The sequence below is a fragment of the Copadichromis virginalis genome, linkage group LG6, assembly GCF_057382275.1.
Source record: "Copadichromis virginalis isolate Kocher_CV1m ecotype Utaka linkage group LG6, C_Virginalis_male_GT1.1, whole genome shotgun sequence".
NCBI classification, from domain to species: Eukaryota; Metazoa; Chordata; class Actinopteri; order Cichliformes; family Cichlidae; genus Copadichromis; species Copadichromis virginalis.
In genome coordinates, this window is record NC_140623.1 from 3,997,163 (window position 1) to 4,022,927 (window position 25,765).

The window sequence follows — 25,765 nt, forward strand, 5'->3', positions numbered from 1 at the left end:
GTGAAGCATGGGGGTGGAAACATCATGCTATGGGGCTGTTTTTCTGCCAAGGGGACAGGACGACTGATCCGTGTTAAGGACAGAATGAATGGGGCCATGTATCGTGAGATTTTGAGCCAAAACCTCCTTCCATCAGTGAGAACTTTGAAGATGAAACGAGGCTGGGTCTTCCAACATGACAATGATCCAAAACACACCGCCCGGGCAACAAAGGAGTGGCTCCGTAAGAAGCATTTGAAAGTCCTGGAGTGGCCTAGCCAGTCTCCAGACCTCAACCCCATAGAAAATCTGTGGCGGGAGTTGAAAGTCCGTGTTGCTCGGCGACAGCCCCAAAACATCACTGCTCTCGAGAAGATCTGCATGGAGGAATGGGCCAAAATACCAGCTACTGTGTGTGCAAACCTGGTAAAGACCTATAGTAAACGTTTGACCTCTGTTATTGCCAACAAAGGTTATGTTACAAAGTATTGAGTTGTATTTTTGTTATTGACCAAATACTTATTTTCCACCCTGATTTACGAATAAATTCTTTACAAATCCTACCATGTGGATTCATGGATTTTTTTTTTTTCACATTCTGTCTCTCACAGTTGAAGTGTACCTCTGGTGCAAATTACTGACCTCTGTCATCATTTTAGGTGGGGGAACTTGCACAATCGGTGGCTGACTAAATACTTTTTTGCCCCACTGTATGTGTAATGTGTATATATAGACACGTGTGTGTGTGGTGTGTGTGTGTGTGTGTGTGATTTACATTACTGTGCTTGAGAGCCACCATCTACCGGAACCAAATTCCCTGTATGTGTCTGCACATATACTTGGCCAATAAACACGATTCTGATTCTGATTCCAGCTCCCGTTTCTGCTCGGTGACAACTCGTACTTTTCCACTCTCCTTTTTCTCCCTCCCTCACTCACAGACACAGAGGCTGTGTCCCAATTCAGGGTCTGCACGCTTGAAGTACGCATTTTAAGTGCGATTACGTCACCGCCACGCAACGACAGCTGTCCCAATTCGAAGTGTACTTCAAATGCATACTCCAAATGCGGTGTCGATTTCCCCAAATATCAAGCGTGGTCCGGTGCACGCTTCGTGGTCCCATATGTCCTACAATTCATAGCGCGGCGGTGGGTGTGGATAATTTTGCTGCAAAATACGGCAGACGTCAGAAGGGAGCGGCCGAATGTAGGTCAGAATGTAAGCCCAGCTAGTGAAATATGTCTTTAGCACATTCTCACGTGAGCATTTATTTTAACAAAATCCCCTTTTATTTCAGCTACATAGGAATACTTTCCTTCATTTTAAAATTCTGTTTTTGTCACAGTTTACTCAATATGTTAGAAAGTGGGCAACAAAATGGCTTCAGTGCAAGAAAGAAACTAGTTCTAATAGTGACCAGTAGAAAAACGCCACAATCGCACTTAAAAAAGGGTACACAAGATTTATTGTTATTTCATTGCAGAGTAGTGGGCTGGGCACTCCTTGCTGCAGTACACAGCATGTGCTGAGTTTCTATTTGCGTTTGTGAGTTTTGTCTGGGTCTGAAGTGAACTGGGATGTCGTGCTTGGAGAAAATTCTCTCAATAAACCTGCTGGATAAGAGATGACAATGTTGTTCTGTATACTTTATTAAGTCCCATAGGGAAATTACCCTCTGCATTTAACCCAGTGAAACAGTGGGCAGCCACCAATCCAGCACCCCAGGAGTAGTGTGTACTCAGATAGCAAGACGACATTGAATTGATGTTGATTTTTCATCCGAGGTATCCAAGGTTCATCCAAGTACCACAAGTGCTCACGAGTACCGCAGGGTAGCCGTTCACTGGATTCAAACCTCCAATCTTCTGATCAGAGGTTGCCGACCCCTGTTCTACAGTATTCTAATTTCAGCTGATAAGTACTGGTCTGTGTGTGGGGGATTCTGGTAAACTTCAGTGTTGAGACTTCCAGCCTCCTCAATGAGCACAGCACATTTCACCACAGGCAGACGGATAGGCCATGGAGTGAAGCGGACAGCATACGCGCTCACTCTGCTCAATCCAACAATGTGCTTTAATGAACCAGGTTTATTAAGGCACAATGGCAACATAACACAGTAGAACAACTTAGAATTTTTTTGATGAATGGGTGTAGTCCCTAAAGGTTATGATTACATCTTGTATCTAGAACAAAAACAGACAGTAGTGAGGTTTAACCTGTGTTTCAGTCTGAACGGTAAAGTGTATATAAAGATGGCTTGCCAGCTCCCCAGAAATGAAAGAGTCTCGAAAACGGCTACTGCCACTTGCACTGGCTTATTCCTACTATACTGGCTTAGGTTTTCCACTAACTGACAAAATTGCTTTAGGTGGGGTTTGATGGAACAGAGTACACATAAGGAACAATAAAAAAACAAAAACTATAGACCTAGATATGTGAAGTTACTTTTCTCTTTTTCTGCAGAGGTTTGTGTTTAGTTCGTTTTTGTTCAGAATCTAAAAACATATGCAATTTTTCCTGTGGCTTCATATAATGCGTGTACCAAGAATAGTGCACACATCAGAATTTAAGTCATGTTAATGTCTTCTCACACATCCACTAAAGCTGGGGTATTGAATTAAATTTTCAGGTCTACTTCAACAAAACTTCCCCAAACAAAGGTTCGAAATACTATAAAGTTATACATCCACTGTAGTTAAATGTAGTATGCGTGGAAGCACTATAACAGCAGTATCAGTGTCTTTATATAGTCAACAATAGGCTGGAAAATAAAATGACCAAAGCACAATTCGACAGTATTTTTGCAATGTTTATTAATAATCATCATCACACTGAGCTGATTGCACTCTAATAATAAAATGTTCATTTTTCATTTCAAGTAAAATGAGGTTTGCATTAAAAATACAAGCTTTTAAAAAAAAGTCCTGAAATAAAGTGCTTAATCTGAGCAATTTCAGTGTACATGCAGCTTTACGCAGCTCTTTGACACTAAAACGAGCTGCTGGTAGTCAGTTAAGTTCCAGTTTAGTCCACCATCTGTCTAACAACATGGAAAGACTAAAGAAAGTTGCTGATGATGAAAACATGCTGCGTTTCAGAGTACACCAGTTTGCTTTTTGGCCCCTGCTTGAAAATTAATGGCAGATTTTTTTTTAGAATATAAAAATATCATTTTCATGTGACGTGATCTTTCATGATCTTACAGGATGGTGAACACAATGCATGTGGTTGTGTCACAAATAACAGACATAAAAGTGGCAAAGTACACAACTCTATTACCTACAGTAAGTATGCTTTATTTTACAATCAGAGACAAGACACTGCTGATAGTTTTTGCAAGTTGTCACTGAGGTGGAGGAGGTGGAGGAGGAGGAGGGGGAGGGCGGGGAAAGTCAGAAAAGGGGGCAGAGTTTGGCAGCCAGAAAGGAGTGGAGAAAGCAGGATTGAAGAAAGTTGGAGGAGGAGGAGGAGGAGGAGGGGGGTAGAGAGGGAAGTTAGAGGGAGGAAAATGGTGAGGAGGTGGAGGATAAGGACAGGGAGTAGGGATGAACATAGGGGGGAAATTTGTGTGTCGTGGTGGCTCTGTCTGTCTAAATGAGTGCTGGTGGTGGAAAGAAGGCCTTGTATGTCTTGGTGGGAAGCCCCTTCCATCATGCTTATGTTGCCGCTGCGAAGGGTTCTGAGTACGATTGTCTAGAAAAGAGGGGGAAAACAAGAAATGGTATTTAAAGATGGATGGTATCACCTTCTATTTGTAACACTTTAATCTTCAAAACCTGAAAACCTGCATATAAACTTGTGCTTCTACAGCAGGGGTCACCAAAGAGCCATTTGGAACAGGTTTCCACGCAAAAGAAAACACTGGGAGCCACAAATACTTTTTGACATCTAAAATTAAGATAATACTGTATATATTGCTTTTTACTTTTATGCTTTGTGTGAACAACTAAGGTGTGTTGCTTATGAAATCCATGAACTGCTACAGAGAAAATTACATTTTATTTATGTAATTAATACATTTTTAACTCTTAAAGAAATATAACAAAAGGAAAGACGCTGAACTAAAATGATCCAAGTAGCAAACAAAAACTGTTATATCGCCTTTGGGCTTTTGGAGCCTTGACCTGACTTTTAAAAATATAATAAAAAAAAAAATAGCACTATGCTGCAAAAAAATGTATTCTGCCTAAATATGTATTTTACCTGGTTAATGTGTGTGGCCGGGTGTGGTCTGCAGCACCGCTGCAGGGGAGGCGGACGCACCTGAGCGGCACCCGCAATCACGCCTCGCCACCTTAACGTCTGTGCTCTCTATGCTGTTGTTGGTATATGTCGGGCTGTGAGCTGAAAAGTAGTGATGTGCGATACCACTGATTTTCTTTCCGATCCGATAACGAGTAATATTCAGGGTGGTATCGACGATACTGATCCGATACGATACTTTGTACAAAAACTTATTTTATTTATTGTATCTCAAATTATAGCGTCATAATGATTACAGGACATCAGATTACTTGTTCTTATCACTTAATAATGCAGAGTTCATCATATAGAAATAAAAAAAAAGAAGTTGTGCTATTTGAACACCTTGCCTGCCTGCAGCACTAAAGGACTCTGTGAGAGACGTCTGTCTCGCCCTAGCAGCACCTGACTCTCTCCTCCTCTTCAGTTCACCTCAACATACGCTCGTCATATTCTCTGATATGATTTACTCTGAGGTCTTTGACAAGGTTAGTGATGTTGCCACAACCATACATGCCAACCCTCCCGATTTTTCTGAGAGAATACCGAATTTCAGTGCCCTCCCGAAAATCTCCCGGAGCCACCATTCTCCCGAATTTCGCCCGATTTTCAGGACAACAAAATTGAAAAACCATATCGCAGAATTCATAGCGCGGCCCAGCCAATTCCAGTTTCCAACAATGGCAGCAGCAACTTAGTTTTAATATTACTCGTATTTCTCTTTTTGGGTCGCAAAAAAACTTTTAACATATTTTCAGGTGAGAATGTAGCTGTGTAAACTTCAAATATCTGAGCCGACCGACACATCGTCTTCAAACCCCCGCGGTCTTTCCCTATTCGGGTTAAACATGATATATAAGTCACTTTGATAACTTAAAAATGTTATTGTTTGACTTTTTCAGTGTTTTATTTGTTCGTGAGTAAATCGGTTTGGCTGAGATTAAAGTTATTAGATTTGATTAAATTAAATTTGACTTCATTAATCCTTCGGAAGGGTTCCTCCGGGGTTTTCACACAGCTGAATAAACGTCAAACAGAAAATGGTTAAACAGAAGTGTGAGACGGTCGAGAGTTTACGTCAGCGCCCGGGTTATATTTTAGATAGCAAGGAGCAGACAGCAGAGTTTCACTCCACCAAGGGAGCTCGTGACGTACTACCCGGCTTTCTTTAGACCGCGAAGGCCGGGTCCTCAGGTGGAAGCAGCCTCTGAATTTGGACACCCCCGCTGTTTCCGGGCCGGCCAATAATAACGGTGACATTTAACGTATTTTATCCGATAAATAAACCCTGTAAAATGTATTTACCCCCCCAACAGCCCTTTTTAATGTCTCCCTAGTATGGCCACAACACCTCACTCTTGGAGCACTTTTTTTGCCACATGTATCGCAAACCACGTCTCAGCTGTGTGTGGAGGTAAAATACGTCCGCACATGACTTCAATTACGCTCAGCTATTGTTGTGAGTGCGCACGCCAAGGGGCTGCGAGACATTTATACAGCCGTATTTCGCACATGACTATGAAAGGCGGAAGAGGAAGTAGTTCCTTTGAATGTAGACAATCCGAATGTTATAGTTTCTTTCCACTGTGTTCCTGTTAATGATAAACTACAAATTTACTCTAAATTACTAAAATATCGATATTTTAATGTGAGAATCGATTCTAGAACATAAATGATTGTTATCGGAGGAATCGATATTTCAGGATCGATCCGCACATCACTACTGAAAAGCTACAGCCGGCTGTGTGCGTACAGCAACAGTGTGTGAAAAGTGGTCAATAAAGAGATGCTGAAAAGCGTGTTCATGCAAACATCGCCGGGTCTGCCGCGATATGTTTACAATGGGGCTGTACTTTCATCTTTACGCAGGACTGTAAGCTGCCATCTGTGAGGCGTGAGCAGTGTTTGTTTTTAACATAGTTCACGGTGGAGAACAGCTGCTGACAATGTGGATCCGAAGATCTTGAAAGTCTCGATAAATGCACGGCGTTTTGGCGGGTACACCGGCTTCCGCGAGTGTGACGTTTATTTTGAGCGATGAAAAAATAATAAAATATAATTTTATTTTTATATTACAATGTCACAACGATCTTCCAATTTAGAGCTACAAGTTAAAAAAAAAACTAACATAAATAAAATACACTTCAGCTAAATACTTATAATTTATTTTCCCAAACCACGCGGAGCCGCACTATAAGGACTAAAGAGATGCATGCGGCTCCGGAGCCGCAGGTTGCCGACCCCTGTTCTACAGTATTCTAATTTCAGCGGATGTCATTATCCATGCTATACATCACATAGAAGAACTGGAGATGTGTTTTTATGGGAGTACCTGTGTGGCTAGTGTCCTTCTTTTTGGCATTTTTCAGTTTCCTCTTTGCTTCCTGCTCTTTCTCATCATCACTATAGTCTAGAGCCTAATAGGCGGAGAGAGAGGAAAAATATATTAATTATAAAAATCTGAGACAGAAGTCATAAAGAAGGAATCCTGAAAGAGGAGTCCTATCGGGATAGGTAAGCCTGTGGGCCTTCGGAGGCAGCCGACGGGTATGGACAGACCAAGCGGAAAGCAGCTCGGGCAGTGGCTGAACCAAAAACTCGAGTGTGGGAGCAACTCGGGAGGGGAAAAGTGCTCTACATGCACAGTGTATAGTGTGGGCGACTGAGGATATTGTCAGCCGGTGGAGGGAATACTTCCTTAATCCCACTGACACGTCTTCCATAGAGGAAGCAACTCTGGGGATGAGGGGGACAACACCGGGGCAGTTAAACAACTCCTTGGTGGCAGGGCCCCTGGGGTGGATGAAGTTTCTGAAGGCTCTTGATGTTGTGGGGCTGTCTTTGTTGACAAACCTCTACAATGCTGCGAGAAGATAAGGGGCAGTATTTCTGGACTGGCAGACCGGGGTAGTGGTTCCCATCTTTAAGAACGGGGGCTGTAGGGTGAGCTCCAACTATAGAGGGATCACACTCCTCAACAAAACTGTGGTATGCAATGATGGAGTATAACAACCAAAGCCAAGAATAAAGTGATAAAACAAATTTAAAAAGAAGTCCACAAAGAGTTGGGCAGCAAGTAGCACTAGTATCCACTCAGCAAACCCAAAACATCTGTGTGAATATGACTCAATGAACAATGGACGTTGTTGGATACATACCTCTTCTGGCGGTTCTTGGTCATTTTTCCAGGATGCATCTGATCCCTGTAATCTGCACACAAATATTTTCATTTGAACATAACAAACAAACACACAGACATGAGCTTAGCCTAACAGATTCCATTCACTGAATCAAAAGTAGCTTACACACAGTCAACACAGAAAACTAAATATCTATATGCCCCTGTACACCACTGAAATGGATTGGAAGCAAAGGAATCCAAATGTGACTGTATTGCAGAGTTGGACCTTCGTGATGGTGCCGGAGACAGCCAGCTCTGTGTTTCAGTGCACTCTGATAAACTGCCATACAACCAGAACTTCTCAGACCAGAGATGAGCTCATGAACATCAGAGCTACATCTCCTGATGACTTATTTATATCATTCATCACCTCATCTGCTGATATTGTGACCATTTTGGTTCACAAAGTGAGACACTGTAGGTGAGCAACAGCCTCTCTTGTCAAACACAGAGGGCAAGAACCATATTGCAGGTGCTGACTCTCATACCAGCCGTTTCATACTCTCCAGTGCATATTAGAAGACATGATTATGAACCAACAGAACCACATCAGTAGTGTACTGAGACCAATACTTATGGTGCTAATGGTGTACTTACAGTCTTAGCTGCTGTGTGAGGATGTATCCCGTGTACTCCTTGATGGCTGGTGCATAATAAAGGGTAGTACCCTCTTTCAGCCCTTTACTGATAATCTGATCCACAGAATTAAAACGTAAAACATACATTGGGCTGGACACCGGGCCAAATACCTCAAACACCTGAAACAAAGAAACAGTGCAACACTGTCATATCATTGGGTGTAAAGGCCTTTACAAAACTGAAACATTAAGTACATTTCAGATTATACAAAGAGGCCTTTTTCAGGAAACACAAAATCAGTTAACAATTTTGTTGTTCTGCAGCAATGGAGGTTGATCAAGCTTCTACAGCTATTCCTATTTTTCTGGATTACTTCCAACCCCTTCTGTCTGCATAAAAGCAGTGCTGGAACACACTGTGGTACCATACCCTCCTGAGCATCAGTTGAACTGTATTGTACTGCAGAAAGTAGTGTGTTGTTACACAAATTGTGAGAAAAAGACAATTAACAATGGAAGAGAGACACACCATCATGTCACTTATCAATGTTGGTTTGTCCTACAGAGAAACTGTCGTAGTAAGCAAGTCTCAGTTTCAACTGTGAAGACAAGACTTCAAGCTGCAGGGAGGATGAGTTGAAGCAAGAAAGCCATTGCGAAGGCATCAGAATAAGACAAAGAGGCTTGTCTGGGCCATGGCACACCACCACTGGACTACTGAAGACTGGAGGAAGGCATTATGGACTGATGAATCAAAATTTGAAATCTTCGGTTCATCATGCAGGATCTTTGTACGCCGTCGAGTCGGTGAAAGGATGGTTCCACAGTGTGTGGCATCGACTGTCAGACATGCAGGAGGAAGTGTGATGGTCTGGGGTTGTTTTGCTGGATCCAGGTTCGGTGACCAGATTGAGGTACCTGGAACCAAAACAGCTACCACAGCATTCTGCAGCATCATGCAGTACCCTCTGGTATGCGTCTAGTTGGTCAGGGGTTCATCCTACAGCAAGATAATCACCCAAAACATAAGTCCAAGCTAGGGCTGTGCGATATGACCAAAATCTCATATCCCAATATAAGACATCTATCGTCCCGATAACGATATAAATCACAAAAATTTAAAATTTTCTGTAAATTCTGTGAATCTCGGGCAGCTCAACTTGCGTGAAGTGTTTCCAGCTGGGCGTCCTGTAGCTGGAGTCGAGTGTTTTAACGATGCAGGAAACGATACATTTTTAGTCATAAGTTGTAACAGCCGCCGTTTTCTTTGTGAGTATTTATTACACGGCGTGCTGCGGGGAAAAAGCCTGTTCTAACGTTTGAGTCTAAGGTTTATTTTTTAGCACCTGGCGGCTCTTTTTTTGCTTCTCATCCATAAACTCTCTGCATACTCTTTCACGTGATTCAGTTTATTTTGAAAAGTCTCAACAGGATCTTGAGCTTTATTGTGAAAGGTTTATGTGGAAAATAAACAAGCGGACACGCAATGGTTTTACCGTCGTTGTTGCTAACGACAACGCATAAAAATAGGCGCTTGTCTGTCCGTAGTGTGGTTATATTAAATATAAGAGAAAGAGAGAACTTTAAGAAATTTATATAGCCACTACAGTGACCATCAAAACGATGAGAAAATATATTGCTGTAAACAGTTTATTTTGCGACACCACGAAACAAACGATAGCGTAAAATAAAACGATAGACGTTTTTATATCGTCATCCGATATATATCGTTATATCGAACAGCCCTAGTCCAAACTATACCAGAACTACCTCAGGAAAAAAAGAACAAGATGGTAAGCTTGAAAACATGGAGTGGCAGCACAGTCTCCAGACTTAAACCCATCGAGCTGGTTTGGGATGAACTAGACGGAAGAGTGAAAGCAAAGCAACCTACAAGGTCCACATTTATGGGAACTTCTGCAACAGATATGGGAACAACTTTCTGAAGAATATTTGATTCCTATTGTAGAAAGAATGCCACGGGTGTGTTCAGCTGTTCTATCTGCCCAAGGGGACTACTTTGATGAGTCAAAAGTTTAGAATACATTTTGGTCTATGAATTGATTCCATGATTTCTTCTTATTTGTACTATGCTTTCATTTCAGAGTGCAATGAGACATTAAACTGCATAATTTTCAATTTAAAAAAAAAAAAAGAAAAAAGAAAAATTGAGGTTTTCTACATGCAACCTGTAATGTATCAACTCCTCCACTTGGGGCAATAGGCATTCCATCCTTTTCCGGCTGAGAGCCATGGTCTCAAACTTGAAGGTGCTAATTCCAACTCCCGCTGCTTCATACTTGACCACAAACTGCTCCAATGCAAACTGGGTCACCACCTGATGAAGCTAACATCATCTGCAAATTTTCAATTAAAAAAAAAAAAAAAGAAAAAAAAAGAAAGAAAAAATTGGGGTGTACTAAAAGTTTTAACTGGTAGTGTACGTACACAGAGCTTTTGCAGAAAATTAATTCTACAAAATTTAAAAAAAAAAAAAAAAAGGTTTCTGGGTTCAACCCATTTTCAAGCAGGGATAATTTCACGGTTTGATCAAGGAGTTGAAGCTGTATCACGGCCTCTTTTGTACGTATTTCAGGATGTCAGTGAGGCAGTTTGAGCTCGTTAGCAGAGACGGGGACCATACCCGAGGAGGCCGAGAGCCGATTATGAGCTGTTCTGCGACACAACAATCAAATGTTCCGTCATACTGAACACTTTGATTGCATCAGCACTGGAAAAAGTTGTGAGTGGTCATATATGTTTATATGCACCTGAAGCGCCGTAAAAATTAAACCTGATGTAAAAATAAATGCTGCAAATTTTTCATGTGTAATTATGTGTTTGGTGTGAACGGCTGCATTAAGAATAGTTGAGTCTGAAAAATATTTTTAAATGCACAAAACGTTTGCACGCATTTTACTCGTCCAGTGTGTAAAGGCCTTAAAACCACACAGGCAACTTATTGCATTCTACAAAAGAGAAGCTTCTGTTGGCATCCTTACCTTGGCTGCAGCCTCCCGATCAGACTTGAAGATAATGCTGCCATCATTAAGAGGGGGCGTGTCTTTCAGGGACTGGATAATAACTGCAGTGACAGAAGCAGTGGTAAAAGACAAAGTTGAAACACAAGCCAAAACTGTTCCTGCTCTTCCTCTGGTAGACACTAATGTAGCCTTAAAACAATCTGTGCCTATATTTACCAAGCTGCTGTATAATATTCGACACGGTGCCCAGTGGCTGCAATTCTGCTTCTTCTGGTAAGGTAATACATACTTCCTCCACTGCCGGAAGTTCCTGCACACAAACAACATGACATTTAGACATAAGACTGAAGGGCGTTCAGAATTCAGGACACCCCCCCCCCCCAAAAAAAAAAACCCCCAAAAACAAAACACATGGTGGCAAAGTGTGGACAATAAGACGCTAATAGTGGTTCTTGTTGGTTGGAATGTAATAACTAACAATGCTCAATGTGGCATTAATGCTGTTGGTATTTTTACTTCACATCACATGACATCATTACAGGAACAATCACATATAAGATCTAGACATTTTATTACTTCCCATGAGTAATTTTTATTCATTTAATTCTTATTAAGCATTTCTGCCAAAATGTTGGTATCAGACTTAGTAACGAGTCACTCATTATCCTGTTGCTCCCTCTGAGATTTTCAATAACGCAGGCCATCTCTGCTTGGGAGGTTAATGTAGCTCTAGTTCCCCATGATAAGTATACTGTGTGAGGCAAATGATGAAAGATTTACCTCTTATTGTAATTACTGATCATAAATGCAGGGATTTTATCCAAACAAGTAAAATCTTTTTAAGTGCTTTGTCAGTCTAGAACCCAACTTCCGGCGCCCCCCGTGTGCGGCAGCCTGTTACAGCAGCTCTGCTCATTCTGAGTTTCTTTCTTTCTTATCTTTTTTCTCGTAATTTTTTTTTATAACTAACGTATTAGTAATTAGACTCTGCAACCATGTTCTACCGTTTTGTGCTAGTCCTGGTCGTTTTTTCAGTTTATTTCTACTTTTTTCACCCGTGTCTGGGGACCCAGAGCAGAGATCCTTTGTTTACAGTAAGGATCAGCTGTTAGCGCTGAGTCCTGCAGCGGTACTGCCGGCGGACAGACCCGATATTCCCAGCGAGCTGAGGAGGAAAAGACGGGGGTGTCGTGCTGGGAAGGAACGCCGTCGCCCGAGAAGGAGACGTTATCGACCATCTCTTCCTTCTGTAATTATTGGAAACGTAAGATCTTTGCCCAATAAGATGGATGAGCTCATGTCGCTAACCTGGTCACAGAGGGAGTACCGGCAATGTAGCATCATGATGCTAACGGAGTCGTGGCTAACATCGCTAACTCCGGACACAAGCGTGACACTACCGGGATTCCAGCTGCTGCGAGCGGACAGGACCAGAGAGAGCGGTAAGAGGAAAGGAGGGGGACTGGCAGTTTTAGTGAATGACAGATGGTGTAACCCTGGGCACATCACTGTAAAAGAGCAACTCTGCAGCAGAGACATTGAGCTGTTAGCCGTTAGCATGCGTCCGTACTACCTGCCCCGGGAGTTCTCGCATGTTATCGCGATAACAGCGTATGTCCCCCCCTCGGCCAACGCGGATGCAGCCTGTGACTCTCTCCACTCTGTGGTCAGCAGACTGCAAACACAATCACCGAGAGCCCTTCTCATAATATCAGGGGACTTCAATCATGCCTCACTGGACTCCACACTGCCCACCTTCACCCAGTATGTGACCTGCCCAACCAGAGACAATAAAACACTGGACTTACTGTATGCCAATGCAGAAGAGGCATACAGTTCATCACCTCTCCCTCCCCTGGGCAGATCTGATCACAACCTGGTGCACCTTGTCCCTGTGTATGAGCCCTTAGTGCGCAGGGAGCCACCAGCCACCCGCACAGTGCAGAGATGGTCAGAGGAGAGCGAGGAGGCTCTTAAGGATTGTTTTGAGTCGACTGTGTGGGAGGTGATTTGTGATGACCACGGTGAGGACATCGACAGCCTTACTACATGCATTACTGACTATATAAACTTCTGTGTGGATAACACTGTACCTACCAGGACTGTACGGTGTTTCTCCAACAACAAACCTTGGATTACCCCAGAAATTAAAACCGTCCTCAAGCAGAAGAGGAGGGCCTTCAAATCCAGAGACAAAGAGGAGTTGAAAAGGGTGCAGAGAGAGCTGAGGGGACTGATAAGGAATGGGAAGGAGAGCTACAGGCAGAAGATGGAGAACCAGCTTCAGCAAAACAACGTTGGTGAAGTCTGGAGAGGCCTCAGAACCATCTCGGGCCACAAACAGCAGAACTCTCTGCCTGGGAGGGATGTGAGATGGGCAAATGAACTGAATCATTTCTTCAACAGATTTGACTCAGCCATGAGGCAGTCTGCAACATCGGCTGCAGACTCACCCACCCCCAACAACAGCATCCAATACACACTCAACACAAGGCTCCAGCCTGTCTCTCTCAACCACCCAGGTTAGGAGGGAACTGAGGAGGATTAATGGCAAGAAGGCAGCGGGTCCAGATGGCATCAGCTCGAGGGTTGTCAGGTCCTGCGCGGACCAACTGTGTGGGGTGATGGAGCACCTCTTCAACCTGAGCCTGAGGTTGGGAAGAGTCCCACAGCTCTGGAAAACCTCCTGTGTTGTACCAGTGCCAAAGACTTCACGCCCCAAGGACCTCAACAGCTACAGGCCGGTGGCTCTGACATCCCACCTGATGAAGACCCTGGAGCGGTTGGTCCTGGCTCAGCTTCGGCGCCTAATAAGCTCATCACTGGACCCACTTCAGTTTGCCTACCAGCCTGGCATTGGAGCGGATGATGCCGTCATTCACCTCCTACATCGTTCCCTCGCTCACCTGGAGACCGCTGGAAGCACTGTGAGAATCATGTTCTTTGATTTCTCCAGTGCCTTCAACACCATTCTTCCCTCGGTTCTAAAGGACAAGCTGGTGAACTCTGGAGTGGACCATCACCTCACTACCTGGATCCTGGACTACCTCACCGACCGACCACAGTATGTGAGGACTCAGGGCTGTGTGTCGGACAGGGTCGTCTGCAGTACGGGGGCCCCACAGGGAACGGTTCTGGCTCCGTTCCTCTTCACCATCTACACTGCAGACTTCTCCCACAATTCCACCCAGTGCTTCCTGCAGAAGTTCTCTGATGACTCTGCAATAGTCGGCCTCATCACTGATGGGGACGACAAGGAGTACAGAGGTCTGACCCAAGACTTTGTGGACTGGTGCCAGCTGAACTACCTCCAGATCAACGCCAGTAAAACCAAGGAACTGGTGGTAGACTTCCGCAGGCACAAGCATTCTCCACTGCAACCACTGAACATCCAAGGTATGGACATTGAGGCTGTGGACAGCTACAGGTACCTTGGTGTTCATCTGAACAATAGACTGGACTGGACTCATAACTCAGACGCCCTCTACAGGAAAGGGCAGAGCAGGTTGTACCTGCTGCGGAGACTCAGGTCGTTTGGAGTGGAGGGCCCACTCCTGAAGACCTTCTATGACTCTGTTGTGGCTTCTGCTATCTTTTATGGCGTGGTCTGCTGGGGCGGCAGCATCTCTGCTGGGGACAGGAAGAGACTGAACAGGGTGATCCGAAGGGCCAGCTCTGTTCTAGGATGCCCTCTGGACCCAGTGGAGGTGGTGAGTGACAGGAGAACGGCGGCTAAGCTGTCATCCTTGATGGACAACATCTCCCACCCCATGCAGCAGACTGTGACAGCACTGAGCAGCTCCTTCAGTGGGAGACTGCGGCACCCACGGTGTGGGACGGAGAGATTTCGCAGGTCTTTCCTCCCCACTGCTGTCAGACTCCATAATAAAGACTTTAACTGATCAAGCACACACATCCATACATATGCAATAATACTAAGTGCAATAATCCTTTCTGTCATCGTTGTATTTTTACTCAGTTGTATATAGTATTTGTATTTGTATTCTATTTTTATCTTATTGTATATTTATTTTATTTTATTCTACTGTATATAGTATATTATTTTATTCTATTCTGTACAGTTGTGTACTGTATTTATTCTTATTGTATTCTAATTTTTGCCTCATAACTTTTGCACTGTCCACTTCCTGCTGTGACAAAACAAATTTCCCACGTGTGGGACTAATAAAGGTTATCTTATCTTATCTTATCTTATGTGCATGACCCAATGCTGTGTTTTGCCCCTTGACTGCCTCGACTTGACCTATGTTCAGTTTCTGTCGTTTGAGGGTCTCTCTGGATTCAGTTTTGCATTTAATAACTGAAAAACATTCGCTGTCCTGCCACTGAAAAACAGACCTGAGCTGCTGTTGCGATGTGTTTTGGGTCATTATCCATTTGCACTGTGAAGTACAAACGAATGTACCCTCTTAGCTGTCTTTAATTCGTACTTTGTTGAGGTACATTTTAAAACTTAAAGGTTAAGTCTTTTGATTTATCTATATTTAAATAACCTCCAGAAACAAATGTTATTTTCAACCATATCATTCAAAAAAACAAAACAAAAACAACAACAACAAAAAAAACAAAACATGTTGAATGGTTAATTTGAATCAGTAGGCACTATATGGTATATTGGTATATAGCCAAAGATATTATTATTAGATTTTCTTCACATTGCCCAGCCCTAACACAAACCATTACCGTCCCTTCAGTGTTACAATTAATATTAGACTACAGTGGTCCCTCGCTATAATGCTGTTCACCTTTCGCAGATTTTTTTTTGGTGCAATTTTGCATGCTTTTTTTTTTTTTTTTAAAACAGCACATTTTGTTCTGCATCCTGATTGGCTGTAGACCATTGTCAATCAATCTCATGCCATGTCTCCTTGTACAGTACAGAATGTGTGCAGCTTGCCAAATTTACATAAATCTTTGATCGCTAGCAGTGTGACTCTGAAGTGCTGTACTGTACGTTTTTTAAGTTTTATCCCCATCAAACACACGAATGTCGACGAAACGTCGTCATCTGCCGGTTCCTTTGGTTTCATTCTATAACACTGAACTTATTTTTCTACGAAGGTTTGAACTTTGAGAGCGAAGTGTGAAAAATTTCATGCCTGTCTGAGAAAAGTGTATAAAGTGTGTAGTGTGGGGTTTTACAGCCTTAAAACATCTATAATAATTGTGAAAAATAAAGTTGGCTACTTCGCAGATTTCACCTATTGTGGGTTATTTTTAGAACGTAACTCCCGCGGTAAAAGAGGGACCGCTGTTTTAACAAGAACACACATACATACAATTACAGACTGACCTCGAGCAGAATCTCATCTCGCGTTTTGATGGGTGCTGGTTGGCTGAAACCTTCATCAACTTCTTCCACAGCCGCAGGTGCAGAGGGAGAAGAGAAGGATGAAGATGATGAGGAAGAGCTGTCACTGAGGACAGGAAAAGAGCATTAGCGACACCCGTCTTTGTTTTACCACGCTGACAGCTGTGCGTTTTCATACCTGTCCGAGTCCTCAGAATCCTCGCTGCTCTTATGCGTGTCTAAAGACACGGTTGCTGCTATTGAGTGCCTTTGTGCATCTGCCCTTTCTTCTTCTAAAAGTGTTTGTGTGTTTGACACCATCTCAGCATTGTCAGAGGTCACCAGGACATCTTCTAGTTGAGATGTTACTGTAACCTCCATATCCTCGTCTTTTACAGCTTCTGCCGGTCCATTTCCCTCTGTTAGGTTCTCATCCATCTGTAACATTATCTTGAAATGTGTTTCAAAATCTGTTACTTTAAATGTCATTTTATTTATACAGCCCCAAACTACAACAACTGCTGCCTCAAGACACTTGATAAATCACTATCTATTGGGGTGATAAGGTACTATAGGGTCTTTAAAATAAGACAGGGACTGATCATTCAAGACAATGTACGCGAGGAGCAGGATTTTACATTTGACTTTGGATTTAACAGGGATATAATTAGGAGGAGTCAGTACGCTCTCTCTTTCTAATCCCTGCCAGTAAGCTGCAGCATTTTGGATCAGCTGAAAATTTTTCAGGAAGTTTTAAATACAACCTGATAATAACGAATTGGGGGTTAGGATAATAACTGGCTACTAAAACTTTACTGATATAGAAATATTTTGTTAATACCAGGGTTCATACGCCTTTTTCAGGGTCAAATTCAAGCACTTTTTAGGCACCTACAAGGTCCCTTTTCAAGCTAGCTTTTCCAGCACATGCCACCCCCTCAAAAAATAGAATGCATTTGTCAATTCGCATCACCTCAGTAAGACCATGTGAAAATTAAAACAAATCATCCTAGGTGAACTTAAACACCTTTGTTCACCTTTTGTTAAGAAATAGAAAAACGCACCACACAAAAATACTGCAAAAGGAAACAGTTGCCTTATATACACAGTGTATAAACTCAAAATGCACATTTCACTTAAAAATTAAGATGTGACAATGTGAACAAATCAATCATTATGTACAATTCCAATGTATTTTGTATCTCCCTTAAATAAACAAGCAGCCTTAAAGTATGAAATATTCATATACAAATACACATATAAATGTGTGTACTGTCTCAGTGGCTGATTGTGCCCCACAGGCCTCAGTGTGAGCTTGAAGACATTTATGAGTTTTAAGTAGTTTAACCCTTGTATGGTGTTCAGGTCTGTGAGACCCGTTTTCAGTTTTTTTCAAAAGAAAAATTAAACAATTAATTATTTTTTCAACCTGAAATTCATTGGCTTTGGCTTATTTTCTGTGAAGAACATAAATCCGAACTAATTTTCAATGACCTCATACTGTACCTCCCCCCACGCATTTACATTACATACAAGGTATTCGGGTCCACTGGACCCAGGTCTAATAAAAGTGTTGAAAGTGTAGGTCCTGTGTTCCCACACTCTGTCTTCCTCCTTTCTGGTGCTGCTGATAGTGTTTTCTTCCCCTCCTGCTCCCGCACAAAGTTGCAACATTGTTGAAAATTCAACTATCAGCACCGTCTGCTCTTACATTCCCACACATTTTGCCCTCTTTCTTGAGGGATCCAAATTTTATTTTCTCATACCCTGTCCCACCTGCAAATTAGGGGCATAATACTATAAATAAGACTTTGCCAGTGTGGTTCTTTATCACAACTGATCAAGATGGCAAAAGATTATCTGCTGCGAGGGCCATCTGATTGATTTTGGAAGAGAGAGGGGCTTCGGATGATGATGTTGACAAAGAGGTTTCAGAATATTTCACATTTCTGAAAATTCAGAGTCTGACAGTGACTTTGAAGAAGAGGATGAGGTTGAGCACCATTTAGTAACAAAACGAAGACGAGTACCCCATCTGCAGCCAGCTCCAGGACCAAAAAAAGCCCACCAGACAGCAAGTGAAGAAATATGGATGTCAATAACTGGTGACATTGAATGGTCTTCTTGCCCAAGAAATGAGCCACCCTGCAGAGCTGTTACTGTGATAAGCCAGGGCCAACACGGCTGACAGTTACTCATGTGCAGGACATCAAGTCTTCATTTGAGCTTTTCATCCCAGATTCCATCCAGAAAATTATTCTGGATTGCAGTAATCTAGAAGGAAGGTGTGTTTTTGGAGAGAGGTGGAAGGAGATGGACCAAATTCATCTAAGAACCCCAAAGGCCTACTTTGGGGTTCTCATCCTTGCAGGAGTTTTCAGGTCCAAAGGGGAATCCACAGAATCCCTGTGGGATGCAGAAACCGGCACGAACCTTTCCATGCATCAATGTCTCTGGAAAACTCCCACAAAATTTCCAGGATTATTTGTTTTGATAACCGAGACAACAGACCAGCTCAACGGCAGAGAGACAAGCTAGCTGCCATCAAGACAGTGTGGGATAAGTGTGTGCACCACCTCCCCCTGTTTTACAACCCTGGGCCTAATATCACCAATGATGAGCGGCTGATCCCATTTAGTTGTGAAACATATTGCTTCACGTGTAAATGTGTTGTGTCTTTCCACTCACTCCACTTGATTATAACTGATTTATTTTTTTTATAACATTTTATTAAAAAAAAACAAAAAAAAAAAAAAAACGAGAAGCACATTAATTCATAAATGTGATCTAACAAAGGTAAAGGGAAAAAAATAATCATGTTTGCTGTTCATATGGCTTGTAATTGGGATGAAGTAAACATCTGTTGAGTAATTTAACATAAAATTGTTTGATAGTGTTAATTTGGAAAGCCAAAACTCTAGCGGGTCCACCAGACCCATGAACACTGGCTGAGTAACAAAAATACGAACACCACACAAGGGTTAATGTGCAGGTGCTGAAGATAAACACATTTTGAATGAAAGCCGGGGAACTTTGGTAGCACAGAAACAAGTGGCTATTCTTTGTGACCATATGGATCACTCATATTACCATTATTTCAAATACTCCAAAAAGCTGGGGGTCCAGGATATAATTGGCCGTTTTTGACTACTTTCATTTGGCCTCTATATTTCACCTTTAAAAACTGTTTATCTTGCCAATCTGTTATTTTCTCATTTTGACAAACTGTATCAGCACAATTTATCTAAATTCAGACAAAATTTAAAATACGAGTAGAAAGTGATATTTTTGACTGTAAAAACCACAGGCATGTTTACACTGTAATCTGCCTTTGGTGGCTTTTTTGCATATCTCTCTCTCTCTCTCTCCCCCCTCAAACAACCAAATGCCACATGTTGCCATATCATTTTTTTGATTGGTCGACATGGTACATTTTTCCACCAGTAGGGAAGGAGTGTTTTTTTCTTTTTTCACCAATGACTGTTGTCTTTCACTCACAAGCAAAGCGTGTTTGCTTGCACTCTCCTTAGAAAACGCAGTTTTTACAGTTTCTTCCCGGAGTAAATGCCACTGTTTTATTAAAAACAAAAAACATCGGTTTTACCTGGCCTATCAACACAATTTAAACACTGGCATATAGTTTGAAGTCTGCACGTTCGACCCAAGTTGAAATGGAGACTCTGGGTCCGTCGACCCCAGAGGGTTAATCAGAAAGCCTTAAGTTAGCTAGTGATGTATCAGGCTAATGTTTAAAGCTTTCACTTGAGCAAAGTAACTCATATCACTGCTAAGTAATGTTAGCTAAGTTCACAGCATATTCCATAATAGCGCTGCCATACTGCATCACACTCAGTGCATTTCAAACATTTCTCCAGCGAGTTTGATAGCTAGCAAAATAATAATCATAATTTTTTAAAAACAGCATGTGTAATGTATATGTCAAGAGATATATTCTTAAACACTTCTTCAGCTGAGAGTCAGAGAGTGGAGACACACAGTTTTAATTGCATGCAAGGGCGGTCACAGAGCACTCGCACAAGAGTGAGGGCTCCGGGACTCGCGCTCTGCCACTGCCCTGGTCTTTATTTATATACAACAGTAGGTGCATTCGTTTATTACATTGGAATGTGGATGTGTGTGTGTGCCAGGAGATGCTTCTCTACCTGGCACGAAGTGAAACTGCTCGTTAAGCTCTTATCTAGCAGGTACTGCTCCTTCCCTGCATAACGGGTCACAGTTAACTATAACAACAGTCTGAATCATAAAAAGGTCATCATGCCGTATTCTATCATTTGCAGACTTATATTATTAAAAGATTACCGTATTTTCACGACCATAAGGCGCACTTAAAAGTCTTAGATTTTCTTCAAAAAGTACGGCGCGCCCTATAGCGCAGTGCGCCCTTTGTGTTGTAAGGAGGACGTAGTAGAGAACACCATGAGAACGCTAAAGGGTGAAGTGTGGGGGCAACCCTGAAAATGGCAAAGAGACACGCTTATGAAGCACAGTTTAAACTGAAGGCCATCAGCTACGCGGAGGAACATGGAAATCGAGCAGCGGCGAGAGAATTTAAGATTAACGAATCGATGGTTCGCAAATGGAGGAAGCTGGAAAACAAGCTCCGGCAGGTCAAGAAAACGCAGCTGAGTTTCCGCGGACATAAGGCGAGGTGGCCCGAGTTGGAGGAAAGACTCGAGCGGTGGATCATCGAGCAAAGAACGAGCGGGAGAAGCGTTTCGACGGTCACCATTCGGCTAAAAGCAGTTTCACTTTCACTTTTTATGAAACGGTGCCATTTTTCCATCCGGACCAGGACTACGGTAGCGCAGCAACTTCCAGCGGATTATAAGGAAAAGCTGGCCATCTTCCGCTCCTACTGCAGCAAACACATCGGCGACAAAAACATCCAGCCCAGCCACATCACAAACATGGACGAGGTCCCGCTCACTTTTGACATCCCGGTGAGTCACACTGTGGAGAAGAAGGGGACCAGCACGGTAGCGATACGCACAACGGGGCACGAAAAGTCTTCTTTTACTGTTGTGCTTGGCTGCCATGCTAATGGACAGAAACTGCCGCCTATGGTGATTTTTAAGCGAAAGACTTTGCCTAAAGAGAAGTTTCCAGCAGAAATCATCATTAAGGCAAATGAAAAGGGCTGGATGGATGAGGAAATGATGAAAGAGTGGCTGAGGGAGGTGTATGTAAGGAGACCAGCATCACCATCGCTGTTGATCTGTGACTCTATGCGTGCCCATCTCACAGCCGATGTGAAAAAAAACTTGTGAAGCAAATGAACTGTGAGCTTGCTGTCATTCCGGGAGGCCTGACAAAGGAACTCCAACCGCTGGACATCGGTGTGAACCGCCCGTTCAAAGTAAGGCTGCGAGCGGCCTGGGAGCGATGGATGACCGATGGGGACCACAGTTTCACCAAGAGTGGAAGGCAGCGCCGGGCGAGTTACGCCACAATTTGCGAATGGATTGTAGATGCTTGGGCTAACATATCTGCTGGCACTGTTGTTCGAGCTTTCGCAAAAGCCGGCATCATTTCCGAGGAGCCGCACGGCACGGAAAGTGACTCTGACAGTGAAGAAAGTGAACCTGGCATGTTTGATGGAGATTTAGCGCAGCTGTTCAGACACAGAGGATGAGGACTTCGATGGGTTTGATTGATGATAAAAATGTGAGTACCAAACTTTGTTTTGCTCCTGCTTTATTTTTAAATACGCACACTTGTATGCTTGTGTGTTGTTGATGATGACGATTACTGGTAATAAAAATGTGAGTAAGGTACCGAACTCAGGTTTGCTCCCGCTTTATTTTTAAATACGCATACGGTACTTGTATGCGCCCTATGATCCAGTGCGCCTTATGTGTGTGTTAAATACAGTAATGGCACACATAACTGAGACTGCGCCTTTTAGTACAGTGCGCCTTATGGTCGTGAAAATACGGTATACTGACTACTAAGTACAATTTTCTATTGACAGTACACGTACTGGAAAATTATTTACTAGGACTCACCTATCATGCGTCTGGAGAGCGCAAACTCCGCCATTGTTGTTTTCCATCAAACACTCATTAAAACAGCGACCTACAGGTATGTTAGCGCACTCATCCCCGACTGTCCGAGGGAGGGGCGGGGTCACACGTTGAAACAGACGGAGGCGCAAGGCAGCCCAGGTGGGGAAATTTTGCCTCTACATTTTGCGACTCATTTTATTTCTCTATCTGATAAGAAAACTATTCAATCAGGTGTGATAAATACATTTTACAGGGTTTATTTATCGGATAAAATACGTTAAATGTCACCGTTATTATTTGCTGGCCCGGAAACAGCGGGGGTGTCCAAATTCAGAGGCTGCTTCCACCTGAGGACCCGCCCTTCGCGGTCTAAAGAAAGCCGGGTAGTACGTCACGAGCTCCCTCGGTGGAGTGAAACTCTGCCGTCTGCTCCTTGCTATTTAAAATATAACCCGGGCGCTGACGTAAACTCTCGACCGTCTCACACTTTTTCTGTTTGACGTTTATTCAGCTGTGTGAAAACCCCAGAAGAACCCACCCAAGGGATTAATAAAGTTACATTTAATTTAATCTAATCTAATAACTTTAATCTCAGCCAAACCGATTTACTCACAAACAAATAAAACACTGAAAAAGCCAAACAATAACATTTTTTAAGTTATCAAAGTGACTTATATATCATGTTTAACCCGAGTAGTGAAAGACCGCGGGGGTTTGAAGACGATGTGTCGGTCAGCTCAGATATTTGAAGTTTACACAGCTACATTCTCACCTGAAAATATGTTAAAAGTTTTTTTTTGCGACCCAGAAAGAGAAATAATAGTAATATTAAAACTAAGTAGCTGCCGCCATTGTTGGAAACTGGAATTCTGCGATATGGTTTTTTAATTTTGTTGTCCAGGTGGAAATTCGGGAGAATGGTGGCTCCGGGGTTCTCCCGGAAAAATCGGGAGGGTTGGCATGTATGGTTGTGGTAACATCACTAACCTTGTCAAACACCTCAAAGTAAATCATATCACAGAATATGAGGCGCGTATGTTGAGACGAACTGAAGAGGAGGAGAGGGACAGGTGCTGCTAGGGCGAGACAGACGTCTCTCACAGAGTCCTTTAGTGCTGCAGGCAGGCAAGGTGTTCAAATAGCACAACTTCAGTTTTTTTATTTCTATATGATGAACTCTGCATTATTAAGTGATAAGAACAAGTAATCTTATGTCCTGTAATCATTATGACGCTATAATTTGAGATACAATAAATAAAATACGTTTTTGTACAAAGTATCGTATCGGATCAGTATCGTCGATACCACCCTGAATATTACTTGGTATCGGATCGGAAAGGAAATCAGTGGTATCGCACATCACTACTCCAAAGCCTTTCATGTCTGTCACGTGTGCTGGGGGTAAAGCACAGGGTGCCAGTAGTGGACCTGCAAATTCTTTTTTTTGTATTCTATGGCAAATGCCAACTGGGCTCCACAGTGCTAAACACTGAGCACAGGACCCACTTGAGGATGTCAGGCCCTGAGGCCACCCTCTTGAGGCTGGTTTCTGACAATCTGGTCAGAGACATTCACACCAGTGGCCTGCTGGAGGTCACTGCTCTGGCAGTGCTCATATTATTCGTCATTCCTCAAAGGAGCAGATACTAGTTAGGGACCTTCTACGGCCCTGTCTAGCTCTGTCTCCTGGAGTTTCCTCCATGCTCTTGAGACTTTACGGGGGGCCACAGCAAAGACACATATTGATGTTCCATGATGGAGGATTTGGACTGTGAAACCTGTGTAGGTTCCAAGTATTGCCTGCTGCTACCAGTACTGACACCCTAGCCAAATGCAAAACTAGTCGGACACACTATGAGGTGACTAGTTTGCCCAGATAATTATAAAAAAAACATAATAATAACAACTATCTGCAAAACTACGTCCACTTATATAACACAGCCCTTCATTGTCATTGCACGTGTACAACGGCATTATGGAGGCCGAGGTCTCAGGAGACGTGAACTCGGATCGCTGGATTCAAAGTCAACAGCGCTAACCATGACACCAGGTCAGTTTCTGGTCAGTTTCATGAGTACAAAGGTGACCAACGGTCAAAAGTAACCTCCAGGCCACACCAAGCCAAACACACGTTTGCACACGTAAATAAGTGTATTGTTTATGTAAACACGTGTACTGTTTACATGCAGAAGCTAAACATAGCTAACGTGCTATTCGTTAGCCCCGTTTAACTCCCACAGAGGTACTACAGTCAAAAACCAGTATGAAGAACGAAAACTTCCCACAGCAAATTCGACACAAATATTATAAAAAGTGGACCGAGTAGTTTAATGATATTACTACCTGATTACTTGTGGAGCTCCAGAACCACGTTGCAAAAAGTCTCCCGGAGAACCACGCAAGCTAACTTCAGGGAAATGAGCGACACTGTATCCGTTACGTACCTTCAGTTTAAAAGCATTGCGACGAACTGGAACACAATGAGAAGTCATACGGACGTAAATTAGTGCAAACTTCTCAAAGATAAATACTAAAAGCAGGGGTATTGAATAAGTCTTGTGGGGCTCTTAGCGATTTAGGTTTAAGGAATTCAAGTGTTCCCCATTTTATCCCATTTGATAACCTAGCTTTGGGATAGCATTTTATAAAATGCTATTTTATTGTTCCATTGCTGTAATAATAGTTCCATTAAGAATGCCGTCATAAAATGGATATGGTATGAATTGTATCCTTATTTGTACTGTATAGTTAGGTTTAAATAAGTTAAGAAAGTGATCCAAAGTATTCTTCTATTTTATTTTGAAGGTTAGAATTGCTACATCCGCTGGTTATGTTTGAATTTGACCAGCTACAGCCACATGTTCGTGTGTAACACGTGGGGTTGTATTTTGCTGTGGGTTTTGTATTAAACTACAATTTAAATTCTAAAGTAAAAAGTAGAAGTCAGGTTGGCTCTAAATGGTCTCACAGTATAAAAGCTTTAAAATCTAATATGCAGAAGCACAAATACTCACAGTGCAGAGTCATGTAAATTATTAAACTGGCTATCATAATTGTTGATATATTAATGTGTATATCACTTTAATGGATACTTGTTTTTGTTTTGAGAACTGTAGCTCTTGTGGCTTTTGTCATCATTGTTTGTTTGCTTGTTTAGTAAAATAAGGTTAGGAGATAATTCTGTTCTTTTTTGCAACTATTATTATGTTTTTAATACTAAAACATCAGCTGAGAATATAAAAAATATCTCTTGATGAACACACAGTAAGCTGCACAAAGGAAGTTGGCACAGGGTGTAAGTACAGGTAAGACCACTGGGTGGCACTACAACACTCTTTAATGTGACTGAGCTATGAAAACAAAATACATTACATTTAAGAGAGGCTTTAAGCCTCTTACCAAAATTAAATGCTTTAACTTATATATGATATTTGTTTTTCCATATTTACTTTATTTAAAAAAA

At 42.4% G+C, this 25,765-nt stretch overlaps 1 protein-coding gene across 1 annotated transcript; it reads right to left on the reverse strand.

Annotated features, from left to right (window-relative positions):
- Positions 1 to 2,772: 2,772 nt before the first annotated feature.
- LOC146707001 (uncharacterized) lies at positions 2,773 to 24,933 on the reverse strand. The gene is made up of 9 exons (XM_085458321.1): positions 24,646 to 24,933; positions 16,476 to 16,726; positions 16,280 to 16,403; positions 11,182 to 11,275; positions 10,984 to 11,066; positions 8,001 to 8,161; positions 7,381 to 7,432; positions 6,555 to 6,639; positions 2,773 to 3,673 (listed from the first exon to the last, which is right to left on the reverse strand). The coding sequence occupies exons 2-9, from the start codon at positions 16,721 to 16,723 to the stop codon at positions 3,324 to 3,326; spliced, it is 1,197 nt and encodes a 398-aa protein (XP_085314447.1). The 5' UTR covers positions 16,724 to 16,726; positions 24,646 to 24,933; the 3' UTR covers positions 2,773 to 3,323.
- Between the last annotated feature and the right edge of the window lie 832 nt (positions 24,934 to 25,765).